The sequence below is a fragment of the Anolis sagrei genome, chromosome 3, assembly GCF_037176765.1.
Source record: "Anolis sagrei isolate rAnoSag1 chromosome 3, rAnoSag1.mat, whole genome shotgun sequence".
NCBI lineage: Eukaryota > Metazoa > Chordata > Lepidosauria > Squamata > Dactyloidae > Anolis > Anolis sagrei.
The window spans coordinates 199,685,189-199,711,597 of record NC_090023.1 but is presented as its reverse complement, the minus strand read 5'-3'; the positions used below and the strand labels follow the sequence as shown (position 1 = coordinate 199,711,597).

General features: G+C 42.9%; 1 protein-coding gene across 1 annotated transcript in view; it reads left to right on the top strand.

Moving 5' to 3' along the window:
- The window catches only part of LOC132770144 (uncharacterized), a 282,948-nt gene that overhangs the window by 69,528 nt on the left and 187,011 nt on the right, over positions 1-26,409 (top strand). Inside the window, exons 40-41 of the mRNA XM_067466268.1 lie at positions 3,372-3,649; positions 4,208-4,358. Coding sequence (XP_067322369.1) covers positions 3,372-3,649; positions 4,208-4,358 — 429 coding nt within the window. The remainder of the gene's footprint in view (positions 1-3,371; positions 3,650-4,207; positions 4,359-26,409) is intronic.

Sequence of the window (26,409 nt, the reverse complement as noted above, 5' to 3'; positions counted from 1 at the left end):
CGAAGCACACCCACCGCAAAGGTGAGGAAGGAGGGACGGGCGGCCTTCCCGCTGAGGGTCGCTCGCCCTCTCGCTCGCTTGCTCAGCCAGCTCCTTCCCCGCCCTCTCCTCCTCGGGAGAACGAAGCACACCTACCGCAAAGGTGAGGAAGGAGGGACGGGCCGCCTTCCCGCTGAGGGTCGCTCGCCCTCTCGCTCGCTCGCTTGCTCAGCCGGCGCCTTCCCCGCCCTCTCCTCCTCGGGAGAATGAAGCACACCCACCGCAAAGGTGAGGAAGGAGGGACGGGCCGCCTTCCCGCTGACGGTCGCTCGCTTGCTCAGCCGGTGCCTTCCCCGCCCTCTCCTCCTCCTCCTCCTCCTCCTCTTTCAGGCTCTGACTGGCTAAGGAGAGGAGAGAGAGGAGAGCTCCCAGCAAGCATCTAGCCAAGCCATCTTACGTATTTCCGAAATGGACGGAAATACAAAAATTTTTGGCGCATGCGTTTCGATATTTAAAAACACTTCCGGGTTTAAAAATAAGTTTTGTAATCGTTTTGTAATTGCTAAAATTAACGAATATTTAACGAATTACAAAATTAACGAACGAAATCGCCCAGGTCTATTAAATATATATTATATCATGCACAACCTCCTAGAAAAGCCATTGCAAAATAGTAATTCCTACCACTAAGTATCTGTGTTTGGGGAACATACTAGACAAGGCTGGAAGCCAACTTGTAGCCCATGGTCTGCATCCATCCTCATTCAGCTCTGCCTTAACAGTCTAACTCACATTGAAAGGGAAAAGATGTAAAAAATATCGTGTTTCAGGCTTCAGCATCTATCAGCCCTAAGGGAGCTGAAGTTCATCCAGAGGGCTATTGATTCTTTATGATGGCATAAATGTGCATAATTCTTAGGAAATGAAAGCATGTTCTGAGAAGCAATTAAAGAAGCAGGGATGCTTACATCGTACTGGTATTGACAATAAGGAGGGGCAGAATGCTAAACTATATATTGCCCTGTGCTATACGATAACACTTTAAGAGCCCTGAGAACTTGGTGGGATGTTTCTTTTAGGTGATGAACTGGAGAAATGATTTAAATGTTATATTGCTATTCCGTTTCCCTATGAAATTTAATGTGGCTGTAGAATACTCATAGTTTGAATCTATGTGACCAAGAGGCTGCACATGAGCAGAAAATACACTACGCAGGCTCAACCTGTTGTTGCCACTGTTTTGCATAGATTAATTTATACCTGCATAAGTACAACATGGCAGTAACTCTATTATGCAGCTCAAATTTACCTATATCTGTGGTCACCCATAAGAGGACAACCACAGCTTGGAGTTTACCATCAAATTAGCTCAGTGGCAAGAATAGAAAGCTAAATAACTGGATCCATGCTGACTATGTTTAAACTACATTTTTTTTAAAAGAAGAAATTAAAGAAATTGCAGTAACAAAGTTGGAATGTTCAATTTAGACTGTGCTAGTTAATTGTAAACATCAAGTTAATATACTGTTGACAAACCAAATCTTCCTCTAGCTGGATTGAACCCCTCCCTCTTTTTGAAGGAGTGATATCTAATTTGCATTTTACTAGTTTCCTTGAGATTAAAATCAGATACTCATGAAACAAAAATGCATGTGACATTTGTGTGCACTATTTAACCACATGTTTGCATTGACTGAGATGTTCCTTGTTCCTGGTGTGAATGATCCTGAAACAGTATTCAAATTTTATATTGTATTTGCAATTACGTAGTTTGAAGAAACATCATTGGTACTAAAGTGCACTTAAGCAGCTGTCATTATAAAAGTTATGATTGCACAGCTTTTAAAAAAAACAAACCCAAATTTCTTAAAAGATTATTGGCAAGGTAAAAATAGGATTAAAAGGGAAGATGAAAACCCTAAAATGAAATTGATTTTAAAAGTATATTTCTCTATGAATATACATCCTTCTTTGCTTCTAAAATGTTCCACCACATGGTGTAATGGTTTGAGTGATGGACCTGGGATTCAGGAGACATATTTATTTGGCTGTAGAAACCCAGAGCTACTTTTCCACAATCACACTCTTTCAGCTTTGGAGAAAGGCAAAGACAATCCCCATCTGAAAAAAAATTGCTGGAAAAAAACCCATGATAGTTTTGTTTTAAGATTGTCATGAGCCCAAAATGACTTGAAGGCACTTAACAACAAAAATATATATCCTACTCCTCTTCTGAAATGATCTATGTAGTTGTGTTTTCTGCAACACCGCTCCCATGTGGACAGTTGAATGGACTAAACCGCTCAGCTTCAGCACCACAGAACTAGAATCTGATTGTATGTTATCCAGAATTGGGGAGTGAAGAAGGGTTAATAGTTTACCCCTCTATTTGCTCCATTTCTGCTGATATGCATGTTGTGCAGTTGATAAACACAAGTGTCATTTCATCTGCTACTTTGTAAGCAGACAAGACTATTAATGTTTTCTAGTTATGTTGGGTATATTCCCTGCAGCACGAGAATCAGCCCTTCTCTCAATGCCAGTTGCTGGGAATCACAAATGAGAGGGTGCTATTGTTTGTTTGTTTTTTCATGTCCTACTGTGAACTTCTCATAGGCATTAGGTTGGCCACTGTACGAAGAAAATGCTGGACAAGAGAATCCTTTGGTTTGGTCCAACAGAGCTCTCCTCATGCTCTTGTGCTGGAGTACTTCTTTCTACATATCTCAATCCTTTATTCAAATGACAATCTTCAATAAGTACTTTCCACATGCATACCAAATATGTGCGTGGAGGCCACATCTGCTGACCTTGATTTTTGATTGTCTGCTCACAAACAGCAGTACGCTATAACCTTTGGCTGTTGAAAAATTTGCAGATATGCAGGTGGGGCAGGGCCAGCATGCACAGTCTGTTTCTCCCTTCCTTTCCTCTCCATTTCTGGGAAACTGTGATTCTCCAGATACCCTTGCTGGCATCCATGTTTTGGGAAATCCAATCCTACATCCATGTTTTGGGAAATGAACAAACTGACTCATTGTTAAGTGACATTTTGGACACAATGTCAGAAACTAAACTCATATTTTGATTTAATTATGGAAATGTGTTCTTGGAGTCAAGCGTATTTGTATTTATATTGGGTTAAATCTAGATATATTCAGACTTGAAGTAGATCCATTTAAATGAACAAGAATGAAATTTGTCACTATAACTAACACAACTACCATTAATTTAATGGTTTTACTCTGAGTAAATCTGGATCTACCCCAATTAAGCCAAAGCTATGTTTTGTTTCAGTACCATCAAAAAGCACAATTGTTCATGTTTATATTAATTGTATGGCGTAATTAATGTAATGCAATGCAATGTTATTCAATTCTGTTTTCATACAGCTGTATTAAAGATGGGACCTACCGGACTTACAATTCACCAAATAGACGGACACTTCGGTTCTCCTTCCAAGCCTTCGATTTCATCCGTAGCAATCCATCTGTTTACCTGCAGTGTGAAGTGGTGGTGTGCAGAGCTTATGATTATAGCTCCCGATGCTATCGGGGTTGTGTTCATGTGCCTAGATCTAAGAGAGATACAGGCTCTTATGAGGAAAAAGTCGATGTCATTATTGGACCCATTGAACTTCAGCAGAATGGCATTCAGAGCAGAAATATTGGTAAACCAAAGCAATACTTATCATAGATCTCTTTCGTCACTCTTCCAATCCAGTTAAGATCCTGCCTGTTTAGAGTTATTGTAGACTGGCAAGACTAAAGAACAGCACATTGGGTGACTTGTGTCTTTGAGAGAGGCAGCAGCACTGTGAAACAGGACATAATTTGAAATGAGAATGGTGACCACTGTCTTGGTCAGTATTGTAAGATGTCTATGATATACTTTAGTTCCTTCTTTACCCAACCACTAATAGCTGTTGACATCCATATTAGTGGGGTAATAAAACTATTCCAGGTTGTAGTGGGAAACCTGGAAGGAAAATCTAGTATGTCAGAATTGACTCTCTAAATATATGTGAAACTCTGAGGATATTCACTGCCCCACTGAGATGGGAGCCAAAAACTGCTGCTGCATATTTCCACTTCAGAGAAGCTCAGGATAGACAACAGTATTATGGAAGTCAGTGGCCCTTTGCTACTGGAGTGGGAAGGTTGGAATTAAGCATTTTGATGACATGTCAAGCATGTAATGCATCACGTTTTTTCTTATTGATTTTCAGAGACAGACCAACAGGTACCAGAAAATATGGAAGCCCATCATTCCCATGCACCATACATCGTTGCTGCTGTCGTCCTTTCAGTTGCTGTCCTAACTCTTGCAGGATTTGTTTTGAAAAATAAATGGAGAAGACCAGTCCCCTATGAGATCATGTGAGAGCTTAGAACATCGGGACAATATTCAGCAGAGAATTCAGCATGTCTAAACTAATTTCTTTGAATTATGCAGCTGTTAGCGTGTTGTAAAATCTCACATTTGGAAACAGATTTACTATACTGGATTCCCATTACCTGTGATTCATGTTGATTTTGCTTATCTATGAAAGCAAAATGAAAATATAGGAACTAGAAAATGTATTGTGCATGATTCACCCTTGAGAGACACTTGAAAGTTTCACTGAAGTCTCCTATCTGAAATCTGTTATCCAGAAAAGATTTGCAGCATATTTTTTAATTCTCTGTTGTATAAGCAGAATGTATAAGTACTTTGGTATTTTTGTTCAATTGATTCAAGTAAAAAAAATATCAAATCTTCAGAACTCAAGCTATTTCTTGCCAGCTCAATGCGATAGAAAAAAAAAATCCCTGAAGTGTTTCTGGCCGTTTTGTGACCAAAACCTAATGACAATAAAGAAGCTGAATCCTTTACTTTTACTTTATTTATTTCATTTCTTTATTACGAGACAAAAGTGGCTCACAGAAGAAGCCAAACTGCAAAACTGAGGTTACAACCATTCCATTACAAAAGTTCGGCTATGAAGTTAGAGAACAAATCAAGACAACTAATCAACTATCTTATTAAAACCAAACACTAAATTAAAACATTTTAAGCAAGCATTTTAAGATGCCCTCCTTCTCCTTACAAGGTCCTTCCACTGGTGTTAAGAAAAACAAACTGAGTAAAAAGATTTTTGCCTGCTGAGCTCCAGCACTTCAATAGCACTTTGAGCACCACTATGAAGGTGTTATCACATTTCCTCAACAAACTTTTGCCTGTGACACAGGACCTTGCGGCACATGTAAGATGTGTCAAGACCCAGTCTTTTATGTTTTTTACTGAGAACTTCATAAAATACAATTTTCATTGTGTTTCCTTTACGGCTATTATTATTCATTTCATTTCATGATTGTTACTGAAAATAGTTCTATAGAGGAGGGGGAAATTAAATAATTCTGCATGACTGTCTGATACACTATGTGGGCCACTGGTTTTATAAACATCAGGGCTGTAATACTTAGTGACAACTAGAATCAATAGAACATGCTGTATTGAATCAATAGGACTTACAGTTTCAATACATTGCAAAGTGGTAGGAATTGAGTTGCTTTCCAAATATTGTTGAATTTACCACCATAGTCAAATGTGATAAATTTTGAGAGATGTAATCCAACAATATCTAGAAAGTGACAAGATTCTAACCCTGACATACTGTTTTTTTCATGGACATTGAGGCAAGTCTATGGGCCCATCTACACTGTCATATAAAATCCAGATTATCAACTTTGAACTGGATTATATGGCAGTGTAGACTCATATAACCCAGTTCAAAGCAAATAATGTGGATTATCTACTTTGATAATCTGGATTATTTGGTAATGTAGAAGGGGCTTAAATACTCATGATTTGGTCCTGGAGGTGAGAAGACACTCATCCTCTGCACTGATATGTTGGATATAGTTGGACCAAGATCTAGTTGGACCATTGGACCTCATGTCATCTTCCATGTTGCCACAACTTCTCCAACCAGCCATGGATCCAAGCACCTCTCCCTCATGGATACCCCTTCTGACATAAGCAGAGGCACCCACATAGCAAGAAAGGAAGAGGGGAGAACAAGGGGAAAGTGGTGGTGCATCAGCCTGAATTGAATCCAGTCTCATTGTCTAGACTGCCACATAGCCATGAGATACTCTGGAGTACCTCTGATTTTCCCAAAGTTGGACAAAGGTGGTTCAAGGCCACAGTATTTGCTGGAAGTTTGCAATTACTGATATGAAATTTAGACTGCATTAAAATGAGAGGGAACAGCCTGGTGAGCTACCAACTATAAATAATAATAAATTCAAAGTTCCAGATTAAAACTCACCAGTGAAGCGAAGGCACAGGACTGAGGCGGTTAATGTATTTTGATCAAAATGAATACTAGCAGAGCTCCTGCCCAAAAGATACCAGCATAAAGGAGCATGTGCTTTGTACAACAGTTTTTATACAACCAGGTTCATTGTTTCAGTTTGAATCCTCCCTCTCCTTTTTCTGGTTGGCCAGAGATCCACTGGGTAAGATCTACTTCGGGATTGGTCCAGAGTGGAGATTTCAGGGCCACCCCAGCTTGGATATGTGGCCTAATCAGTTTTATATTAAACAGAGGAAAACAAAATAAGTACATTCCAAGTCTTTGGTCCAGGAAGCAGACAAACAGGTTTTTCCGAGTAAACAAAGGAGAGTCTTTAGGGAGTCCATTAACTGAAGTGGCTGTGGAGCTATTGCTTGGGGGCTGAAAGTAATCCTGATTAATGACTGTAGCCTGGGCCAGACAGTATACAATTTACATTTTTAAGGATAAAGTAGAATAAAAGTATAGTTTATACATTTCAGACCTGGGAAAGAGATACATTATACAAAGGATAAAAATAATATAGCAAAGAATGCACCAACATGTAAGTCCTGGCTTTGGATGTCTAAGCCAGATTATGTCCTTTTTTAAACCAGACAGATAAGGGATGTTGCAATGACCCAAAGACTCCCTTTGTATTGGGCTATGCCTTGGGGCCATTTCTCACTGTGAAACAATAGCTGGGATTTGCTTTTTGGCTTAGGTCAGGCAGAGGTTAATGTTTTCTGTCCCAGAAGTAAAAATGGAACATTTTTAATAGATTTATAGGAATGAAAGTGAAATAAAATATAATTTATAGAGGAGAAGAAGAAAGATCTGGGGTGATAAGGAGGCCTGGGAGCTTGATGCAAAAGAGAGGGTGCTGCTGTATCTCATTCTGGATTGCTGATTTGGAAAACTATAAATCCCCAACTCTAAAACCTTAATAAAAAAAGGTTGTTGTTATATAACTGAATGGTGTTCAATAACATTACCATGGAAACAGCCAAAAGTAAATTTGAGGTGAGTCCAGGTTTCCTTGTTTATGTAGATGTGCCCTAAGACTACTTTGTTTGGAAATCCCAACCAAATTTCATTATAACCAGCTTCTTAAATGTTCAGCAATTTGTCATGCTTCTCGTGGGGTGTGTGTGCAAAGTTGATTTGTGTGTGTGTGCAAAGTTCACCTAGTTGACTATGTCAAAGTTTCATATTGTTTAGGTCATTTCTTAAGTGAAAAATGGGTAAGTGATTGTAAGAATCATGTCCAATCATTGTATGGCCAGCAACAATTAAGCCACCTGTGGGAGTTGAAGTACTACTAATAGAGACTAAGTACATTGTATTACTTGAGGCTGGAAATAGGTTGGAGAAAGGTTGAAGATTGGAGAGAGAGTTTGTAGCCCAAGGCTGGAGCTGCCGAAGGTGTATTATTGCTACAACGTCTGAAGAGCAAGACTGTAGCGTCTTATCTGGAGATAAGGACTTTGTGTTTACAAACCATTGTGTGGAAGCAGCTGGATATTCTAAGGACTCTGCTATATTTGTAAATAACTTCATATAAATATTTTTTTGCTAAAAGACAGTTTGTTTCTGTTGGGTTTTTCTTCCTTGGACGAAGGGGCGCAACTTCCGCCGAAGGGGTTGAATGTTTGGAACCCCAGTTTGATAGCTGCGACAGTCTAAAGTCATTAGCATTGATAATTAGCTAAAAGATCACATTGGCAGCACGGCATTCAAAGTTCCTGATTTGGCAGGAGAACGTGTGGCAAAAGCCTGTTCTCCAGGAAGACTGCTTGCACCAAACCATAAATTCATTTTGTTGATTTCTAGCTAATTGATTTACATACACCTCTTTGCCATATTTCCTATTTTCACCACTACAATGTCAACATTTTAACAACATAATGATGGTGCTGCTCACACACTGTTTGTAGAAGATTGCTTTTTAAAGTACGACAAGAGTATCTTCTACTCATATAAACATTATATGATCCAAAGATAAACTCTTATATGCACCCTGCTTTGTCTGGTTCTCTTTTGTGGCTATGCTGAATACATTCATGTGAAATTTCCTTGTTTACAAATACTCTATTTTCATTTCCTCCCTCTTTTTGGTAGAAATTGTTGTTGATAGATCTCAGATTGTTTTGAGGTTCTGGCTTCACCTGAGTGGTTTCTCATTACTTCTGTGCCACTCAAAACGGCAAAACCTGAGATTCTTGCAACCTCTTTGATTCTTTATTCATCCTACTGGTTTCCACTCCCAGATATCTCTATTACCTTATCTTTAACAAATATGTACTCTTGCTTTTGTAGCTCCAATAGTAGGTTCCAGACAAATTTACCTGTTCTTTGATTTTGCTTATATTGTCATTCATTCAACTTTCTTCCCACAAAGTAGTGGTGTACCAAGGGGAATGGGGTGAGAATGGAGCTCCCCATAAAGGTTGCTCTGTCTATCTTATGTGTGCTATGTGTGGATATGGGGAGGGGAAACAGAACTGAGTGAGCCCTCAGTTTTTAACTTGAATAAAGTAATTTCACCCCATTATTTTGCTTATTTTTTCAAGCCCTTATCTTGGAGGAAGTAATGTCCTCAGTTTTTAACTTGAAAAAAGTAATTTCACCCCATTATTTTGCTTATTTTTTTTCAAGCCCTTATCTTGGAGGAAGAAATGAGGCAATTTCTTTCCTCATAGGATACAATTCCCCTTGTTCTCTTTTCTCAAGGTGCACCTACACTGTCAAATTCATGCATTCTGACTCCACTTTAACTGCCACCTTGTAAAACTACAACACCCATGATTCGATATTCATGATTAATGCTTAGGAGCCTTCTACACTGACCACAAAAGCAAGCCTAATCCAGGATCTGGGACACCAGATTGGGACCGCTCAGCAGTCTTCTTGGGACTCCCTGAAATTTTTGCAGGATGTTGGGCAGCCAACTATCTTTCCATAGGTATGAACAGATGCCACAAAAATGTAGGAGATGTTGCAGTTGTTTCAATATATGACACTGAGAGAGGGATGAGAGGAACTGCCATTGCTGTGACTCCGGGCCACCTGAGCTTAAATAATACAGGATGACAATCAAGTCAGCTGCCACCACTTCTGGTTCGGAACCAGTCCAGCTTTCTTGGTAGCTCATAACTGGAGGGAGAAAAACATATCCTGGGTGCATATGGCTGGTGCTTCAGTACTGTGAAAATCCAAAAAGCTTGGAGGTACACATTTTTGAACTTCTAAACTTCATGTTATGCAGTTCTTACATAAAAAGGGGTATGTATGAAAATGAAAATTGCACAGATTGGGAGATGTTACATCACTGCAATAAGATCAACATGCTTTGAGATATGCTTTGTGTGGTAAAAAGAGGAGCTAAGCAGACATCTCCCATTTCAAGCAAGGCAGGTTAACCATGGCAAAAGCTGTTTTCAGATACCGTAGGGTCTTGCTTATTCAACCTTTGCTCATCCAACATTTTGTATTATCCAACGCAGTCTGCCTCCCACCCGAATCCACAGCTGTTTCAATGCATTGCGATGTTTTGGTGCTAAATTCATAAATACAGTAATTGCTACATAACATTATTTATTTATTTATTTATTATTTAAACGTATATGCCGCCACTCCCCTGGGGCTCGGAGCGGCTTACAAGAATAGCTAAAATCTAACAAAATTTAAAAGCAATTTAAAACAATTTAAAAACCACAATATCAAACATTAAAAGCCTGTCGAAACATGCCCTGCAGAAAGCTGGTAAGTCCCACAAGGCACGGACTTCAGGTGGCAGAGTATTCCAGAGTGATGGTGCCACTGCTGTGAAGGCTCTGCGTCTGGTTGCTGTTAGACGCAAGGTCTTGACACTGGGGACTTCCAATAGATCTTGGTCCTCAGAACGGAGGGATCTCTGGGGTTGGTAGGGGGTGAGGCGGTCCCTCAGATACATTGGCCCCAGAGCATGCAAGGCCTTAAAGGTGAGTACCATCACTTTGAAAGTGATCCGGTGCTCAATTGGTAACCAATGCAGCTGTAGTAAGATTGGGGTTATGTGGCATCTCATCAGAATTCCCGCAAGAAGCCGAGCAGCTGCATTTTATACCAACTTGAGCTTCCGGATCACAGACAGAGGAAGGCCAATGTAGAGGGTGTTACAGTAGTCCAGTCTTGAGATGACCGTGGCCTGGATCACCATAGCTAGGTCGTCCCTGGACAGGTAGGGGGCCAGCCGTCTAGCCTGCCACAGATGAAAGAAGGCGGTTCTGCTAACGGCGGAGACCTGGGCTTCCATTGTCAGCAGAGGGTCCAAAAGGACTCCCAGACTCTTTACCAATGATGACGGGTGTAGCGTCTCGCCATTCAGGGTAGGCAGCTGGATGTCCCCACTGCCCGGTCGACCCAGCCATAGGATCTCCGTCTTTGCTGGATTCACCCTCAACCTGCTGGCACACAACCATCCAGTAACGGCCTCGAGGCACTGATGGAAACAATCGGGTACAGAGTCTGGTCGGCCTTCCATCTTCAGCACCAGCTGAGTGTCATCGGCGTACTGATAACACTCAAGCCCAAAACCATGTGTTGAACTGCTTTTTCTGTTGATTTGTTGTAAAATGTGATGTTTTGGTGCTTGATTTGTAAAATCATAATGTAATTTGACTTTTAATAGGCTTTTCCTTAATCCCTCATCGTTATCCAACATTTTCGTGTATCTAACGTACTGCCAGCCTGTTAATGTTGGATAACCGAGACTCTAATGTATTTGAATTATCAAATGCCATTCTTTTCTGTGGGCTCAGGCAAAAGCAAAATGACAGGGCTTCTCCTCTCCTTTATGTTCTTCCTCACTAATAACTGTTGCCTCTTGACTACGTTCTGATGGTGCTTGGCCATATGAAAAGTCAGAAAGTTTGGAACTAGGACTCAAGGTAGGTTACAAAAATTAAAATAGACACTGATACAATGGTTAAAATATACAAATGTTATTGTTGAAATATATTTAAAAGCATATAAAATATTCAGCCCTTTAGATTTAAAAACAAAACCATAAGGCATCATGATTTCAGCAAACACGTGCACAGATTCTTCTGAGGAGCACAGAATTTGTTTTTTCTTCTTCTGGATCCTGGCTGTGTATTTTTATCTCTTTGGGCAGCTACATAGGAACAAATAATTCATGTACAATCATCTCCTTAAATTTTTGCCACGGGCCCAGCATTGCAAAATCTTTCGTACAGTTGCCTTCCTGAAAATGGAGTCGTATTCTGTGAAGATAAAGAACATATTTGTATGTGTCTCTACTAATATCATTGACAAGTGACTTGAAGTCACAAATTCACTGGTATCACTTTTACATCAATTGTACTTCACAGATCTTTTGGCATATTTCCAAAAGAGAGACAGCTGGATTTCATACTGAAAACTGTTTATATAATCGGTTTTAAAGAAATAAAAGATCTGGAAAATGACATAATTGTTGACTTTAACAATCATTGTTTGGCATCTTGAAAGCTCTTTCTAGGGAACTGCCTTCTCAATAAGCTCAGTAGAAAGGGTGGATCAAATTCCAGGCGCTGCCAGTCTATATATTGCTAAACAGATCCAGTCGAATGGTTATTTCTTCTGTTCTTCACCTGGAACCTTAACTCAAGATGGATCACACTGTGATCTTCCTTTTGGTGCTGCTTTCAGCTACAGGTAATGTATCAGAGGTGGCGATGGGAATATTTTTCCCATTTTCTTCTTCCATTTTATTTACATGAGCTCGAAAAGATGCTTACAATGAAGTAGGGAACTACTTCATTGAGTTGATGGGAAATACAATTAGACCTCCACATTTGCAGATTTCATTGTTTGTGTGATTATAAATATTCTCTCTAGGAATCTCTAAGACTTCTAGTGCAAATCTAAGGTCAACATCAGCCTGAAATTGATCATAGGATCATGCTAAAGAACCTAGAGATTCCCCGAGAGAACACTCTCTATAAATCTTTAGCCCTCCAGTGAGATTCTCAACTTCTGGCAGAGTTGTGCTGGAAAACCAAGAGATTCCTAGAGAGGTGCTCTCTCAAATAAAAATTAACATTTTAATTCATAGTTTTACACTTTTGCAGCGGTCCTGTGCCCCTAATGGCAGTGAATGTGGAGGGATGACTGTATTACCATATTTAAAGTGTATTAACGGGCGTAGACTTCTCTATGAAGAATTACTTATAATTTGCATTTCTGTATTTTGGCCAGTTGTTCTTTGAGCTGGCGTTTAGACAATATATTGGCTATGTATCTTTATAGACAGGCTTAAATCCTGTGCATAATTATTTGCATGTAAGTTCAAATACATTAGGCTCCATATATGTCTACATTCCATTGAAAGAACTAGAACAAGTTAGGGTGCTGTTAAACTGCAGTTTGACACCAGTTAGCGACCATATCTCAGTGTTATAAAATCCTCGGGTTTGTAGCTTGGCATCAGCACTCTTTGGGTAGTCCCAGACAGGCAACTATCCCAGGACCATTCGCATTTTAAAAACACAGATGTTCTTTGGGGTCTGTCTACACTCACCCCAGAAAGCACATGCTTTCTGGGATGAGTGTCCAGATGCTCTCGCGGAACTGGCCCATGAGAACATCTGGAAACCCTACCCCTCCACCAAAACCCCCAACCCCCTTTTAAAAATAGAGAAAACTTACCTGGCCTCCAGTATAGTGTTGCAGCTCTCCCAGCGCATAGAAATGATGCGCCAAGAGAGCAGGGAGGAAGGGGGAGGAAAATCACTCCTCCACACACACCCCGGCACTTCATTTCTATGTGTCAGGAGAGCTGCTGCAACACTGTACTGGAGGCCAGGTGAGTTTTCTTTACTTTTCAAAGAGGTTTGGGGGCTTTGGGGGAGGGGGTGGGTATTCTCCTAGTTTTCCGGACTAATTTAACTGTGGGAATGGTGTCTGGGCTGCAATTGCAGAAGTGGATATAATTCCTGAAGTATTTTTTTTTAAAAAAAAAAAAAAACAGAAGCATTTAAAATATGTATTAAAATATCCCAGTTCAATGCTCAGTTTAAATTTTAGTGAAACTGTACTTACTGCATGCTTTCTTTTCTTCCTGTTTTTCAACACTCATTTTAAAGCACTAGGAACGGTTGCAGGAATAACTCCTACAAGTAAGTAATAAAAAATCTTCTCTATAAAATAACACCATATTCTAGATTTTCTAGTATTGCAAAATCATTAGTATGGGAATGTTTCTTGTGAGTTGTATGGATTGATTTCTCCCTAGGAACATTTACCCCTTTCATTGGAAGCACATGTTACAGGAGTCTTTGATATTTTCTTTTTCCCTCCAGGCAGTAGAAGCAAGTGATTTCCAAATCACTCGAGCCTTAAATCCATGTTTAATCTGAATTCTAAAGGGTTTGCCAAAAGGCTGGATCTCTTTGTAGGCTATCCTTCCTCACTTTCATAGGTCTGTCATAGTTTGGATTCCTGGGTGATTGTAACTTTTTGCTGGATGTATCTACACTGTAGAATTAATTCAATTTCATCATGGCATTTAAAGTAGTGTCAAAATGCCTTAATTCTACAGTGCAGATGCACCATTGACGTAATAGCCAACTTCAGATTTTTCTGACATATCTGCTTATACAATTTGTTATACGTTGAGGCCATTATTTTGAAAGCAATGTTATCTTAATAAGCATTTGTGTTGTTAGATGTGATTCTTTTATAAGTACTGTGATGGGGAATGTTCAGAAATATATTGCCATTACACTTTTAAATAACTTAGCTGTTTCATTTATGAACCACTTGAACCAGTAATGTGAATGGAAGATTATTGGGAAAATATTTCAAAAAGTTATTTTTCCAGGTTTTTCAATGTCATTGTAAGTAATTGAGATTTATTGTTGTTGTTTGATTTATATTTGTCAGCAAAGTATTCATGTGGCCAGACTTTCTCAGATGCCTCTCGGTCATTTAGTGGTCCATATTACGAGGGAGATAAAAAAGTCTTAGAGTGTCTCTGGTCCATCGAATCCAAGGATAACCTGCCAATAAAGGCAACCATTGATTATGTACAGTAAGTACGTTTCCACTGAATGTCATTCAATGTGTTTTTCTCATGACATTTAATTTTACATTTAAATGAAGGATTTTTTAAACTTGGAGCACACTTTTACAATAGATTCCATAAACAAATACTTTACAATGCATCTCACATGGATCACGTGGTTTTAACAATGTGTTTTAATCCCTATAGGGTTTTAAATCTATGTTTTAATATATATGTTTTATTTTATATTGGTTGTTGAGATGGCATCAAATTGTTTCCTTTTGTAAAGGTGCTCTGAGTCCCCTTCAGGGTGAGAAGGGTGGGGTATGTTGTTCATTTGTTCAGTCGTCTCTGACTCTTCGTGACCTCATGGACCAGCCCCCGCCAAAGCTCCCTGTCGGCCATCACCACCCCCAGCTCCTTCAAGGTCAGTCCATACTGTAAACAAACAAACAAACAAATAAATAAATATCTCCATCTTCCTCCAGTCTGGTCAATTTTATCTTTAACCTATCATTCGGCCTGCAAGAACAGGAGAGGATCGGCGTCCTGGCTGCCTCGCCTCCACACTGGTGAGATAAGCAAGCCAGGAAAGGAGGCTTTAAAACCTCTGCCTCCCAGCTGCACCTTACTATCATCCTGCCTGCTTCTTGAGAACTTGAGAACTCAGTGCTTGGAGCTACTCCTGCGAAGTTGCTCCTTCGATATCTATTGGTGTAGCTGCTTCTGGAGAACTCAGTGCTTGGAGCTACTCCTATGAAGTTGCTCCTTTGACATCTATTTGTGTAGCTACTTCTTGAGAACTCAGTGCTGGAGACCGAGAGGAGATAGACAGACAGACCGCTGTTGTTGCCTCTGCTGCGGTCGCCCTTGCCGCAGCGAAATTGCTGCCAGAGTCCATCCCCTCCTCAGAGTGCTGAGGAGGGACGTGTCAGGGCCGGTGCTGTTGCCAAAGCCGCCTCTGAGGCCGCCGCCGCGAGCGCCGCGTGTTCCAGCTGGGCCTTTACCGCCACTCTGCCATCCAATTGGGCCGCGGCAAAGCTGCCCCCGGGAGGGGGCAAGCAACTGGGTGAGAGCTGCTGCCGCCATTGCTGCTGACACTGCTGACACTGCCACCACCATCATCGTAGCTAAGGCCACGGTGGGAGCCTTCCCCTTCTCAGGGAGCTGTGAAGGGTGAGTAGCCCCCTGCCCGGCCGGTGCTGCTACCGCGGCAATTGACGCGACCCTTCAATAACCCCAGCCGGCGTTTGGCCTCGATTCCATCGGCCGCTAGTGCCTCTGGCCTGGTGTCCTGCAGGGCCTCCGTTGTGGAACTGTTGCTGTGGTCCTTGGCGCGCCTGCCCCGCCAACCCGTCGCGGCCCCAGTTGCTGCCGTTCGACTTGGCGCTTGGTTGGGCCTCCGGCGCATCGATCTCTGGTGCGCCGGTCTCCCGTGTGCTTGCTGCCTGCCGTGGCCCGACGCGTTGGCCCCGGCTCTGCCGGACACTAGGTCGTCCCTTCCTGTCACCCACCCGGTGCTCGGTCATCAGCCCGGTGTTCCGGCTCCGGCTCCGGCCCAACAATTAAGGACGTCCGGCCTGGCGTTCGAGGGAGTTCTTCATTGCGCCGGTTCGCTGATCTGCCGTTTTCCAGCGCCCCAGCTCCTCCATCCCTCTGGGAGTAATCCGCCGCCATTGCTCGAGTTTTTATCATCTCGCCGGGCAACCCACCAAATCCGGAAAACCGTGTGGGCCATCCTTGTTTTGGTTTAATTATTGCCATCTTCCGGCATCTCATTGTCTCCAATTTTGTGGGTTACTAGCATTTATACTATCAGCACCTTAACCTATTACATCAGTGGACTATTATTTTATATGAGCCTTAGCACCTTAATCTTTCTTAACCCTGCTATCTATCTTTGAGTGTGCTAATCATTCTTGACGGTGCCAATTACCTCTGCTTTTATTGACTATTATTGTAGTCTATGTTGACCATCTTAATTTGTGCTGACCGTTCCTGATGGTTGCTAACTAATCTTGATTCCATGACCAGTTGGTTACATCGTGTATTTTATTAATTGTTGTGATCTTGCACTTTATGCCATTAGCACTTTAAACTACTTCTTTGTGCACTTAACCAACTATAGCACTTTAATTCGATTGATACAGCTAGTGTTGAATCAGGCCTCCATGACGCACTTTAGTTAACACCTTGGGTTAATTTAAGCCATCGCATTTATTTGTTGTTCTACTGTGTTGTGCTGAAATAAGTTTCCATCTGTATTTCAACAGCTTAACCCTGCCCTGACTGTGCTTAACAATTACTACTCATGCCACCATCTACTTCTTGGCATCTGTTAATTTGGTTGCTAATTGCATATGTGGGTAAGAAGAAATGGAATAGCACGAGGGAACTCGAATACAGCCTAACAGGACCGAAGACCACTTGGAAGGCAAAGCTATGGCAAACTGAAACTGTAACATGGCATGCAAACCGCAATGATCCTTGGTTTATTATTATAAGCATCAAATGCGTCATGGAGGAGGGAGAGGCTTCCGTTAACCGAGGAGCCCCCATAGAAGTCGTGGTGGGGAAGGGGAGATACGGGAAAAGGAGACCTTTAATTCGGCCTAGGGAACGTGGAACAACATTAGTAATCCCAAATCGGTCTCCTGATACGGTAAGTAGGTGTAACCAGGATGGCGGTCCCTCAGGATTGAAAGTGGTGCTGTTGAACGCCAGATCTGTCAATGGTAAAACAACTTTCATCCAGGATTTAATCCTGGATGAACGGGCAGATCTGGCGTGCATCACAGAGACCTGGCTGGACGAAGCTGGAGGTGTAAACTTGACCCAGCTTTGTCCACCCGGGTTCTCTGTGCAGCATCAACCGAGATCCGGAGGGCGGGGAGGCGGGGTTGCAGTAGTCTATAGAGATTCCATTTCTCTGACCAGGACCCCCATCCCGCAGTCAACAAATTTTGAATGCGTCCACCTGAGGGTGGGTGACCGGGACAGATTAGGGATTCTGCTAGTGTACCGTCCACCTCGCTGCACTACAGTCTCCCTACCTGAGCTAGCGGGGGTAGTCTCGGACCTGGCATTGGAGTCCCAACAGCTGCTTGTGCTGGGGGACTTCAACGTCCACGCCGAGGCTGCCCTAACGGGAGCGGCTCAGGACTTCATGTCTACCATGGCGACCATGGGTCTGTCCCAACAAGTATCTGGCCCCACCCACAGTGCTGGACATACATTGGACTTGGTTTTCTGCCAGGGATGGGAGGAAGGTGGCGGTGTTGAGGAGTTATCCATCTCTCCGTTGCCATGGACCGACCACCACCTGGTCAGCTTTAGACTTACTGCACCCCCTAACCTCCGCAGAGGTGGAGGACCTATTAAATTGGTCCGCCCCAGGAGGCTTATGGATCCGGAAGGATTCCTGATGGCTCTTGGGGATTTCCCCGCCACCTCGGTTGGTGATACTGTTGATGCCCTGGTCGCTCTCTGGAATGGGGAGATGACCAGGGCAATAGACACGATCGCTCCAGAACGTCCCCTCTCAAGTAGCCGAACTAAACCAGCTCCTTGGTTTACTGAGGAGCTGGCGGTGTTGAAGCGAAAGAAGAGGGAACTAGAGAGCGTGTGGCGTTCGGATCCGAGCGAGCCAAACCGAACACGGTTTGTGTCCTTTTTAAGGTCATATGCCGCGGCAATAAGAGCCGCAAAGAAAACTTTCTTTGCGGCCACTATTGCGTCTGCAAAGAACCGTCCGGCTGAACTGTTCCGAGTTGTCAGAGGCCTTTTAAAACCCACCATTCAGGATGGGTGCCCTGATGACGCGGCAGCTCGCTGTGAAGCTTTTGCTCGGTTCTTTACAGACAAAGTCGCTTTGATCCGCTCTGGACTGGACACCATATTAACGGCAGTCTCTGAGGATGTAACACGAGCATCTGCTTGTCCGATTTTGATGGATTCATTTCAATTGGTTCAAACCGAGGATGTGGACAAGGTGCTTGGAGGAATGAGAGCTACCACATGCATCCTAGACCCCTGCCCATCCTGGCTTCTAAAGGAGGCCAGAGGGGGATTGGCCGAGTGGGTTAAGGTGGTGGTTAATGCCTCCCTTCGGGAAGGCATTTTTCCAGCCAGCTTAAAGCAAGCTGTGATAAAACCGCTGTTGAAGAAACCATCACTGGACCCCACTCAATTGGTAAACTATCGGCCTGTTTCCAATCTTCCCTTTTTGGGCAAAGTCATGGAACGTGTGGTGGCCTCACAACTCCAGGCATTCTTGGTAGACACGGATTATCTAGACCCGGCACAGTCTGGCTTTAGGCCGGGACACGGTACCGAGACAGCCTTGGTCGCCTTAGTGGATGATCTCCGTCGGGAGCTCGACAGGGGGAGTGTGTCCCTGTTGGTGCTGCTCGACCTCTCAGCGGCCTTCGATACCGTCGACCACGGTATCCTTCTGGGACGCCTCGCGGGAATGGGTCTCGGAGGTACTGCTCTGCAGTGGCTCCGGTCATTCCTCGAGGGTCGGTCTCAGAAGGTGTCACTGGGGGACTCCTGTTCTACCCCACAACCTTTGTTTTGTGGGGTTCCTCAGGGTTCAATACTGTCCCCCATGTTGTTTAACATCTACATGAAGCCGCTGGGCGAGATCATCCGGAGTTTCGGGGTGCGGTGTCATCTGTACGCGGATGATGTCCAACTCTGTCACTCCTTTCCACCTGCTACTAAGGAGGCTGTCCAGGTCCTGAACCGGTGCTTGGCCGCTGTGACGGTCTGGATGGGGGCGAACAAATTGAAATTGAATCCAGACAAGACAGAGGTACTCCTGGTCAGTCGCAGGGCCGAACAGGGTATAGGGTTACAGCCTGTGTTAGACGGGGTCGCACTCCCCCTGAAGACACAGGTTCGCAGTTTGGGTGTGATCCTGGACTCATCGCTGAGCCTGGATCCCCAGGTTTCGGCGGTGACCAGGGGAGCATTCGCACAGTTAAGACTCGTGCGCCAACTGCGACCGTACCTTGGGAAGTCTGACTTGGCCACGGTAGTCCACGCTCTGGTTACATCCCGCCTTGACTACTGCAACGCTCTCTACGTGGGGTTGCCTTTGAAGACGGCCCGGAAGCTCCAATTAGTCCAACGGGCGGCAGCCATGGTATTAACAGGAGCAGGGCGCAGGGAGCATACAACTCCTCTGCTGTACCAGCTCCACTGGCTACCGATTAGCTACCGAGCCCAATTCAAAGTGCTGGCTTTGACCTTTAAAGCCCTAAACGGTTCTGGCCCTACATACCTATCCGAACGTATCTCGGCCTATCAGCCCACCAGGACCCTAAGATCTTCAGGAGAAGCCCTTCTCTCCATCCCGCCTGCTTCACAAGTGCGGCTTGCGGGAATGAGAGATAGGGCCTTTTCTGTGGTGGCCCCCCGGCTTTGGAATGCCCTCCCTACTGAAATAAGATCAGCCACCTCGCTAATGGCATTTCGGAAAAAACTGAAAACTTGGATGTTCGAGCAAGTTTTCAACTAATTCCGATGTGATGATGTTTTGATCATGGACTAGCAATCAAGGATAACAAATTGGATTACGACTTTAACTATGAGATGTTCCGGTCTGTATTGGTGGCCCAATACTATGTATGTATATGTATGTATTTTTATATTTTATTTTATATTTTTAAAGTGAATATTGTATTTTTAAATATGTTGTAAACCGCAATGAGTCGCCGCACAGGCTGAGATATTAGCGGTATACAAGTGTACTAAATAAATAAATAAATAAAATAAATAACCTCAATAACCAATAATAATGATACATTTTTTTCTTACTCACCTGTCCCCGAAACTCAAAGTAGGGTACAACATTGAGTTAATATACAATACAATCATAAAACCATTTAAAATGAATACATTAAAAACACAAGATTAAAAACACACATTTAAATCATCAATATTTATGTCAATAGAAAATTCATAGTTTAGAATCAACTGGATAGGCCTCCAGAATGGACAGGTTATTTTTTTAAGAACTCAGGTGGCTCTTTTAGCTGTCAAATCCTTTCCTGCCAGTCATTCCACAGTCTAAGGCAGTGATTCCCAACTTTTTTTTGATCAGGGACCACTTGACCAGGGACCACTTTGATCAGAGACCATTTTCCAACATTAGTACCAAGGTTACTAATCAGTTTTTGGTCACCTCTAGATTCAGTTTAGTTATTTGATCTATCCAATGCAATTCATAAAATTGCATTGGATAGACCACATCAGTTCTAGTTTTTGGTACAGAACATATGCCATCCAGGAGTCGCCTTGCCTACAGAAAACCATATTTAACAAGCCATGACACTATAAGAGGATTTCGCAAGAACAGTTGCTCTCATTGCAATGGTGTAGTAATGGTGAGGCCGCAGATCATATTTTAGTTCTTGTGGACCATTGGTGGTCCACGGACCACAGATTGGGAACCACTTGTCTAGGGCATGGCTTCTTAGCCAGAGGTCCATGGACCCCTTAGTGTCCCATGGAAAGATTTCAGGTGGTCTGTGAGCTTGAAAAAAAAGAAACTTAAGAGACTTAGTATGGTTTTTATTTTGATGTGGACCATTGGTGGTCCATGTACCACAAGTTGGGAACCACTGGTCTAGGGCATGGCTTCTTAACCAGAGGTCCATGGACCCCTTGGTGGCCCATGGAAAGATTTCAGGAGGTCTGTGAGCTTGAAAAAAAAGCAACTTAAGAGCATAGACTTAGTATGTTCTGGGTGCATAACAGCCTTCAAAAAGTTTGGTAAGGATGGCAGAGATGATTTCATGATGCCGTGGGATAACTCAGATCTCTAAATATTTGTTTCACTATGTTAGGTTATCAGGTATTGAAATTCTGGAAAACTTGTAACATATAACTTTGATTAATTCTAAAATTTAAATGAAAGACCTATTGATGTTGGGTGTCATAAAACTATCTGCTGCTACATTCTGAGAAATGGTCCATGGTTTTCACCGGATGAGCTAGAGAGTTCACAGAACAAAAATTGTTAAGAACCCCTTGTTTGCGGCAGCTGATGAAAAGATCCTTTGGGGATCAGCCAAATGAGTCAGTTCAAGGCTGATTGGACTGTAATGCATTGGAGATAGCAATGTAATGCAGCTTTGTTCTTTGTCTTTAAAAAAGTCACAGTATAATCTGGTACCTCTCTGAAGCTCCAGAGCTCCTTTCTGGACCAGTGTAAACGATTGTGCTACTTCCTATTACATTGTCATTCTACTTTCCCTGGGGATTTACCTTATTTCATTGTTTTAGGTTTTGTGGTGCCCACTTGGCATAAAAATTGTGATATTCATTGTTTGGTGTTTGGAGTGACATTAGCCAGAGCAAAGCAACAATTGGAGAAGGGAGTGGGGGAAGCGAGTGATTTCTCCTTTCCCCCCTTCTTTCTTTTATGGGCTTCGTTGTTCCCACCACTCTCATTACAGATATTGAATGGTTACCAATGCCATTTTTGTGCCTGGTGGGCACCACAAAGCTCAGAATAAGATGGGCAATGTAATAGTAGTGAACCAGTGGCATCGGTTCTCAAATTAATTGGCAGTAGTGAACTAGTGGCATTGGTTCTCAAATTAATTGCCAACCAATCGAATGATTTTATTATAGGTGTGATCTGCTAATCCTGGATGTCCCTCTAATGAAACTGGTTGTCATATTTTGAACTAATTCAAGCTTCTTTACTTGGCACAGAGGTCCCCCAATGTATAGTACATTGCAAAAATTAATCTTTGAGGTTACCAACACATGCACTATCATCTCTAGGTCTTCCTAAATGCTGTAAAGTTTTGAAAAATGCCTGCCATGTTATTGTTTGTCTTTTGTGGTCCATTATTTAAATGGGAAAACATACAGGAGCTGATGATTGAAATAATATATATTTGTTTTATATTATGTAATGCATATAAATGTTTATCTCCACAGATTAAACTGTGATCATGAATATATTGACATCTACAATGGAGAGGCACATCGTTCAAAACTACTTGGGCATAGATGTAAAGAATCTCCTTGGACATTTGTTTCATTTACAGGCACTATGACCATTTTCTTACACAGAGAATCTGACATGACAGGGCCAGGATTTTTTGCTTTCTATGATATAGGAGGTAATTTATTGCTTATACTATTTATTAACATTTTAACTGGTAGAATGAGGCAGAATTTTAGAATTAAGATCAACTGTGATATCAGTTTTAGATTTTGTCAGATTTAAATTAAAATATAGGTGTTGCAGTTCAGTAATGTTACTCAAGATAAAATCTCATTGAAAGAAATTGTGGAGGAATGAACTACGCAAGGCTTAAATCAGACAGACTTCAGTCAAGTTATTTAACCACAAATTGGCAAATAATTTTATTGCCAACATTGACAAGGATTTTGCAAATTTCCTTCAATTATTTTTGAAGGAGAAGAGTCAATATCACAATGGCCTGGATATTATTTGGAGTCCCAATTACAATATCATTGAATAAATTATATTTTCCCAATTGCTGACTCTCAATTCAACCATTGTTTCAAAGAGTTTTTTCTACTTGGAATTATCAATAACATTTAGGCCACTGTGTTGAAAGACTTTGGGGCAATTGGTGCTAGAACACTGAGTATGCATTGTAAGGGAAAGGTACAGAGATTGGAAAAGTTACTTCTTGAATCATACAACTCTCTCAGAATAGGTTTTCCAGTTCCTGGGAGACATAAACCTTTGTTTAAATCATGTTCTACTCCCATTTTTCATTGCAGAAAGTAGTAGTGATTATGGTGATGACTTTGAGAGCTATAGGTGATTTGCAGATTTGGCAAAGATTTCTGATTCCCAAATGTAACTTAATAGTTAAAATGTTCACCCATGCACTATCCCCACTAAAGTTGACTATCAGGAAAAAAAAGACCTAGTGTAGATAGATTTGACAGTTTGGATTTAATGTTGACAAGAAGTTCTGGCTTCCTACGCCAGTATTTTGCACTGTTTCTGAACAAAGTGCTTTCCACAAATCTGGAGTATGGCCATTTCATCTATGGGTAGACTAGAGAACATTCTTTGGAATAAGTCCATACTCCTTCCATATATTTGGTCTCTCAGGGTTGATTATATGAAAAAAATCATTTTCCCAATAATGCATCCTTTAAGTCAGTGGTTCTCAACCTTCCTAATGCCATGGCCTCTTAATACAGTTCCTCATGTTGTGGTGACCCCCAACCATAAAATTATTTTCATTGCTACTTCTTAACTGTAATTTTACTACTGTTTTGAATCATAATGTAAATATCTGATATGCAGAATGTATTTTCACTCACCGGATGAAATTTGGTACAAATACCTGATATGCCCTAATTAGAATACTGGTAGGGTTGGGATGAGAATGTTGATTTTTCATTTGGGAGTTGTAGTTGCTGAGATTTATAGTTCACCTACAACCAAAGAGCATTCTGAACTCCACCAATGATGGAATTGAACCAAACTTGGCAAACAGAACTCCCATGGCCAACAGAAAATACTGGAAGGGTTTGGTGGGCATCAGGTATGTAGCCGGGGGAGGGGGGGCTTGAAGGGCTTCACCCCCCCCCCCAAATTCTCATGGTGGTTCGCGAAAAGGTCTTACTGGTGCATTATTTAAACTGTTATGATTATTCATATTATGATCAGATCACCATACTCAATATATCCCATATGCATGGGGGTATTGGGGTAACGATACAAAAGGTTTGCTAGGGTAGACCCTCTTTCACTCAGACTCACCCCCCCAAAACAAACTCAGCCCCCCCCCCCCGAATCAAAATCCTGGCTATGGGCCTGGTGGGCATTGACCTTGAGTTTTGGAGTTGTAGTCCACCTATATCCAGAGAGCACTGTAGACTCAAGCAATGATGATCTGGACCAAACTTGGCACAAATACTCAATATGCCCAAATGTGAACACTGGTGGAGTTTGGGGAAAATAGACCTTGACATTTGGTAGTTGTAGTTGCTGGGATTTATAGTTCACCTACAATCAAAGAGCATTCTGAACCCCAACAACAACAGAATTGGGCCAAATTTCCCACGCAGAACCCCCATGACCAACAGAAACACTGGGTTTCCTGATGGTCTGTGCTGACTCCCCTGTCACGCCCCATGCCATCCCCCCAGGGGTCTCGACCACCAAGTTGAGAAACAATGCTTTAAGTGGACGTTGTTATTAAGTTGCTCTGCCTGGTTTGCATGTTTCTCCATTTCTCCCCTTCTGTTTTCAGTTTTAGCTTAGAATGAAAACAGTAGGGCAAAAATATGTTTTACGTTCACTAATGTGATAGTCAGGCCCATAGCCGGGGGGGGGGGGGGGGCTTGAGGGGCTTCAGCCCCCCGCCCCTCCCAAAATTCTCAGGGTGGTCTGAGAGAAGGCCTTACTGGTACATTATTTAAACTGTTATGTTTATTTATTTATTTATTTATTTATTTGCTGCATTTGTTAACCGCCGCTCTCAGCCCTAGGGCGACTCGCGGCGGTGTACAACATATAAAAACATATTTTACAATAAACTACAATGACAAAAAACAACATCATTAATACACTATCATCTAATTACACTAAAATAATCCGCTTCGTCTTATCATAGAATCATAACCAATCTCGTAGTCTATATACCGTTCCAGTTGTCATTTCCAGTTACTGTAGCATTTAGTTAAATGCCTTCTCGAATAGCCATGTCTTCAGGCTCTTCCGGAAGGACATAAGGGAGGGCGCCTGTCTGATGTCAACAGGGAGGGTGTTCCACAGCCGGGGGGCCACCACTGAGAAGGCTCTATCCCTCGTCCCCACCAGGCGTGCCTGTGAGGCAGGCGGGATCGAGAGAAGGGCCTCCCCAGACGATCTCAAGGTCCTCGTGGGCTCATAGGCCGAGATGCGGTCCGAAAGGTATTTTGGGCCGGAACCGTTTAGGGCTTTGTAGGATAGCACCAGCACCTTAAATTGGGCCCGGTAGCAGATCGGCAGCCAGTGGAGCTGGAACAGCAAGGGCGTTGTATGCTCCCTGTGTCCTGCTCCTGTTAGTAACATGGCTGCCGCGTGCTGGACTAGCTGAAGCTTCCGGGCCGTCTTCAAGGGCAGCCCCACGTAGAGAGCGTTGCAGTAGTCAAGGCGGGATGTGACCAGAGCGTGTACCACCGTGGCCAAGTCAGACTTCCCAAGGTACGGGCGCAGCTGGCGCACGAGCCTAAGCTGTGCAAATGCTCCCCTGGTCACCGCTGAAACCTGGGGATCCAGGCTCAACAATGAATCCAGGATCACACCCAAGCTGCGAACCTGCGCCTTCAAGGGGAGTGCGACCCCATCCAGCACAGGCTGTAACCCTATACCCTGCTCGGCCTTGCGACTGACCAGGAGTACCTCTGTCTTGTCTGGATTTAATTTCAGTTTATTCGCCCTCATCCAGTCCATTACAGTGGCCAGGCACCGGTTCAGGACCTCGACAGCCTCCTTAGTAGCAGGTGGGAAGGAGTGACAGAGTTGGACATCATCTGCGTACAGGTGACACCGCACCCCGAAACTCCGGATGATCTCACCCAGTGTCTTCATGTAGATGTTAAACAGCATGGGGGACAATATAGAGCCCTGAGGAACCCCACAGGTCAAAGGCTGTGCTGTTGAACAGGAGTCCCCCAATAACACCTTCTGGGTACGGCCCTCCAGAAATGACTGGAGCCACTGCAAAGCAGTGCCCCCAAGACCCATCTCCGCAAGGCGCCCCAGAAGGATACCGTGGTCGACGGTATCGAAGGCCGCTGAGAGGTCCAGGAGCACCAACAGGGACACACTCCCCCTGTCTAGCTCCCGGCGCAGATCATCCACTAAGGCAACCAAGACCGTCTCGGTACCATGCCCCGGTCTGAAACCAGACTGTGCCGGATCCAGATAATCCGTGTCTCTCAAGAATACCTGGAGTTGTGAGGCCACCACGCTTTCCATGACTTTGCCCAAAAAGGGGAGATTGGAAACAGGCCAAAAGTTGTCAAATTTAGTGGGGTCCAATGATGGTTTCTTCAACAG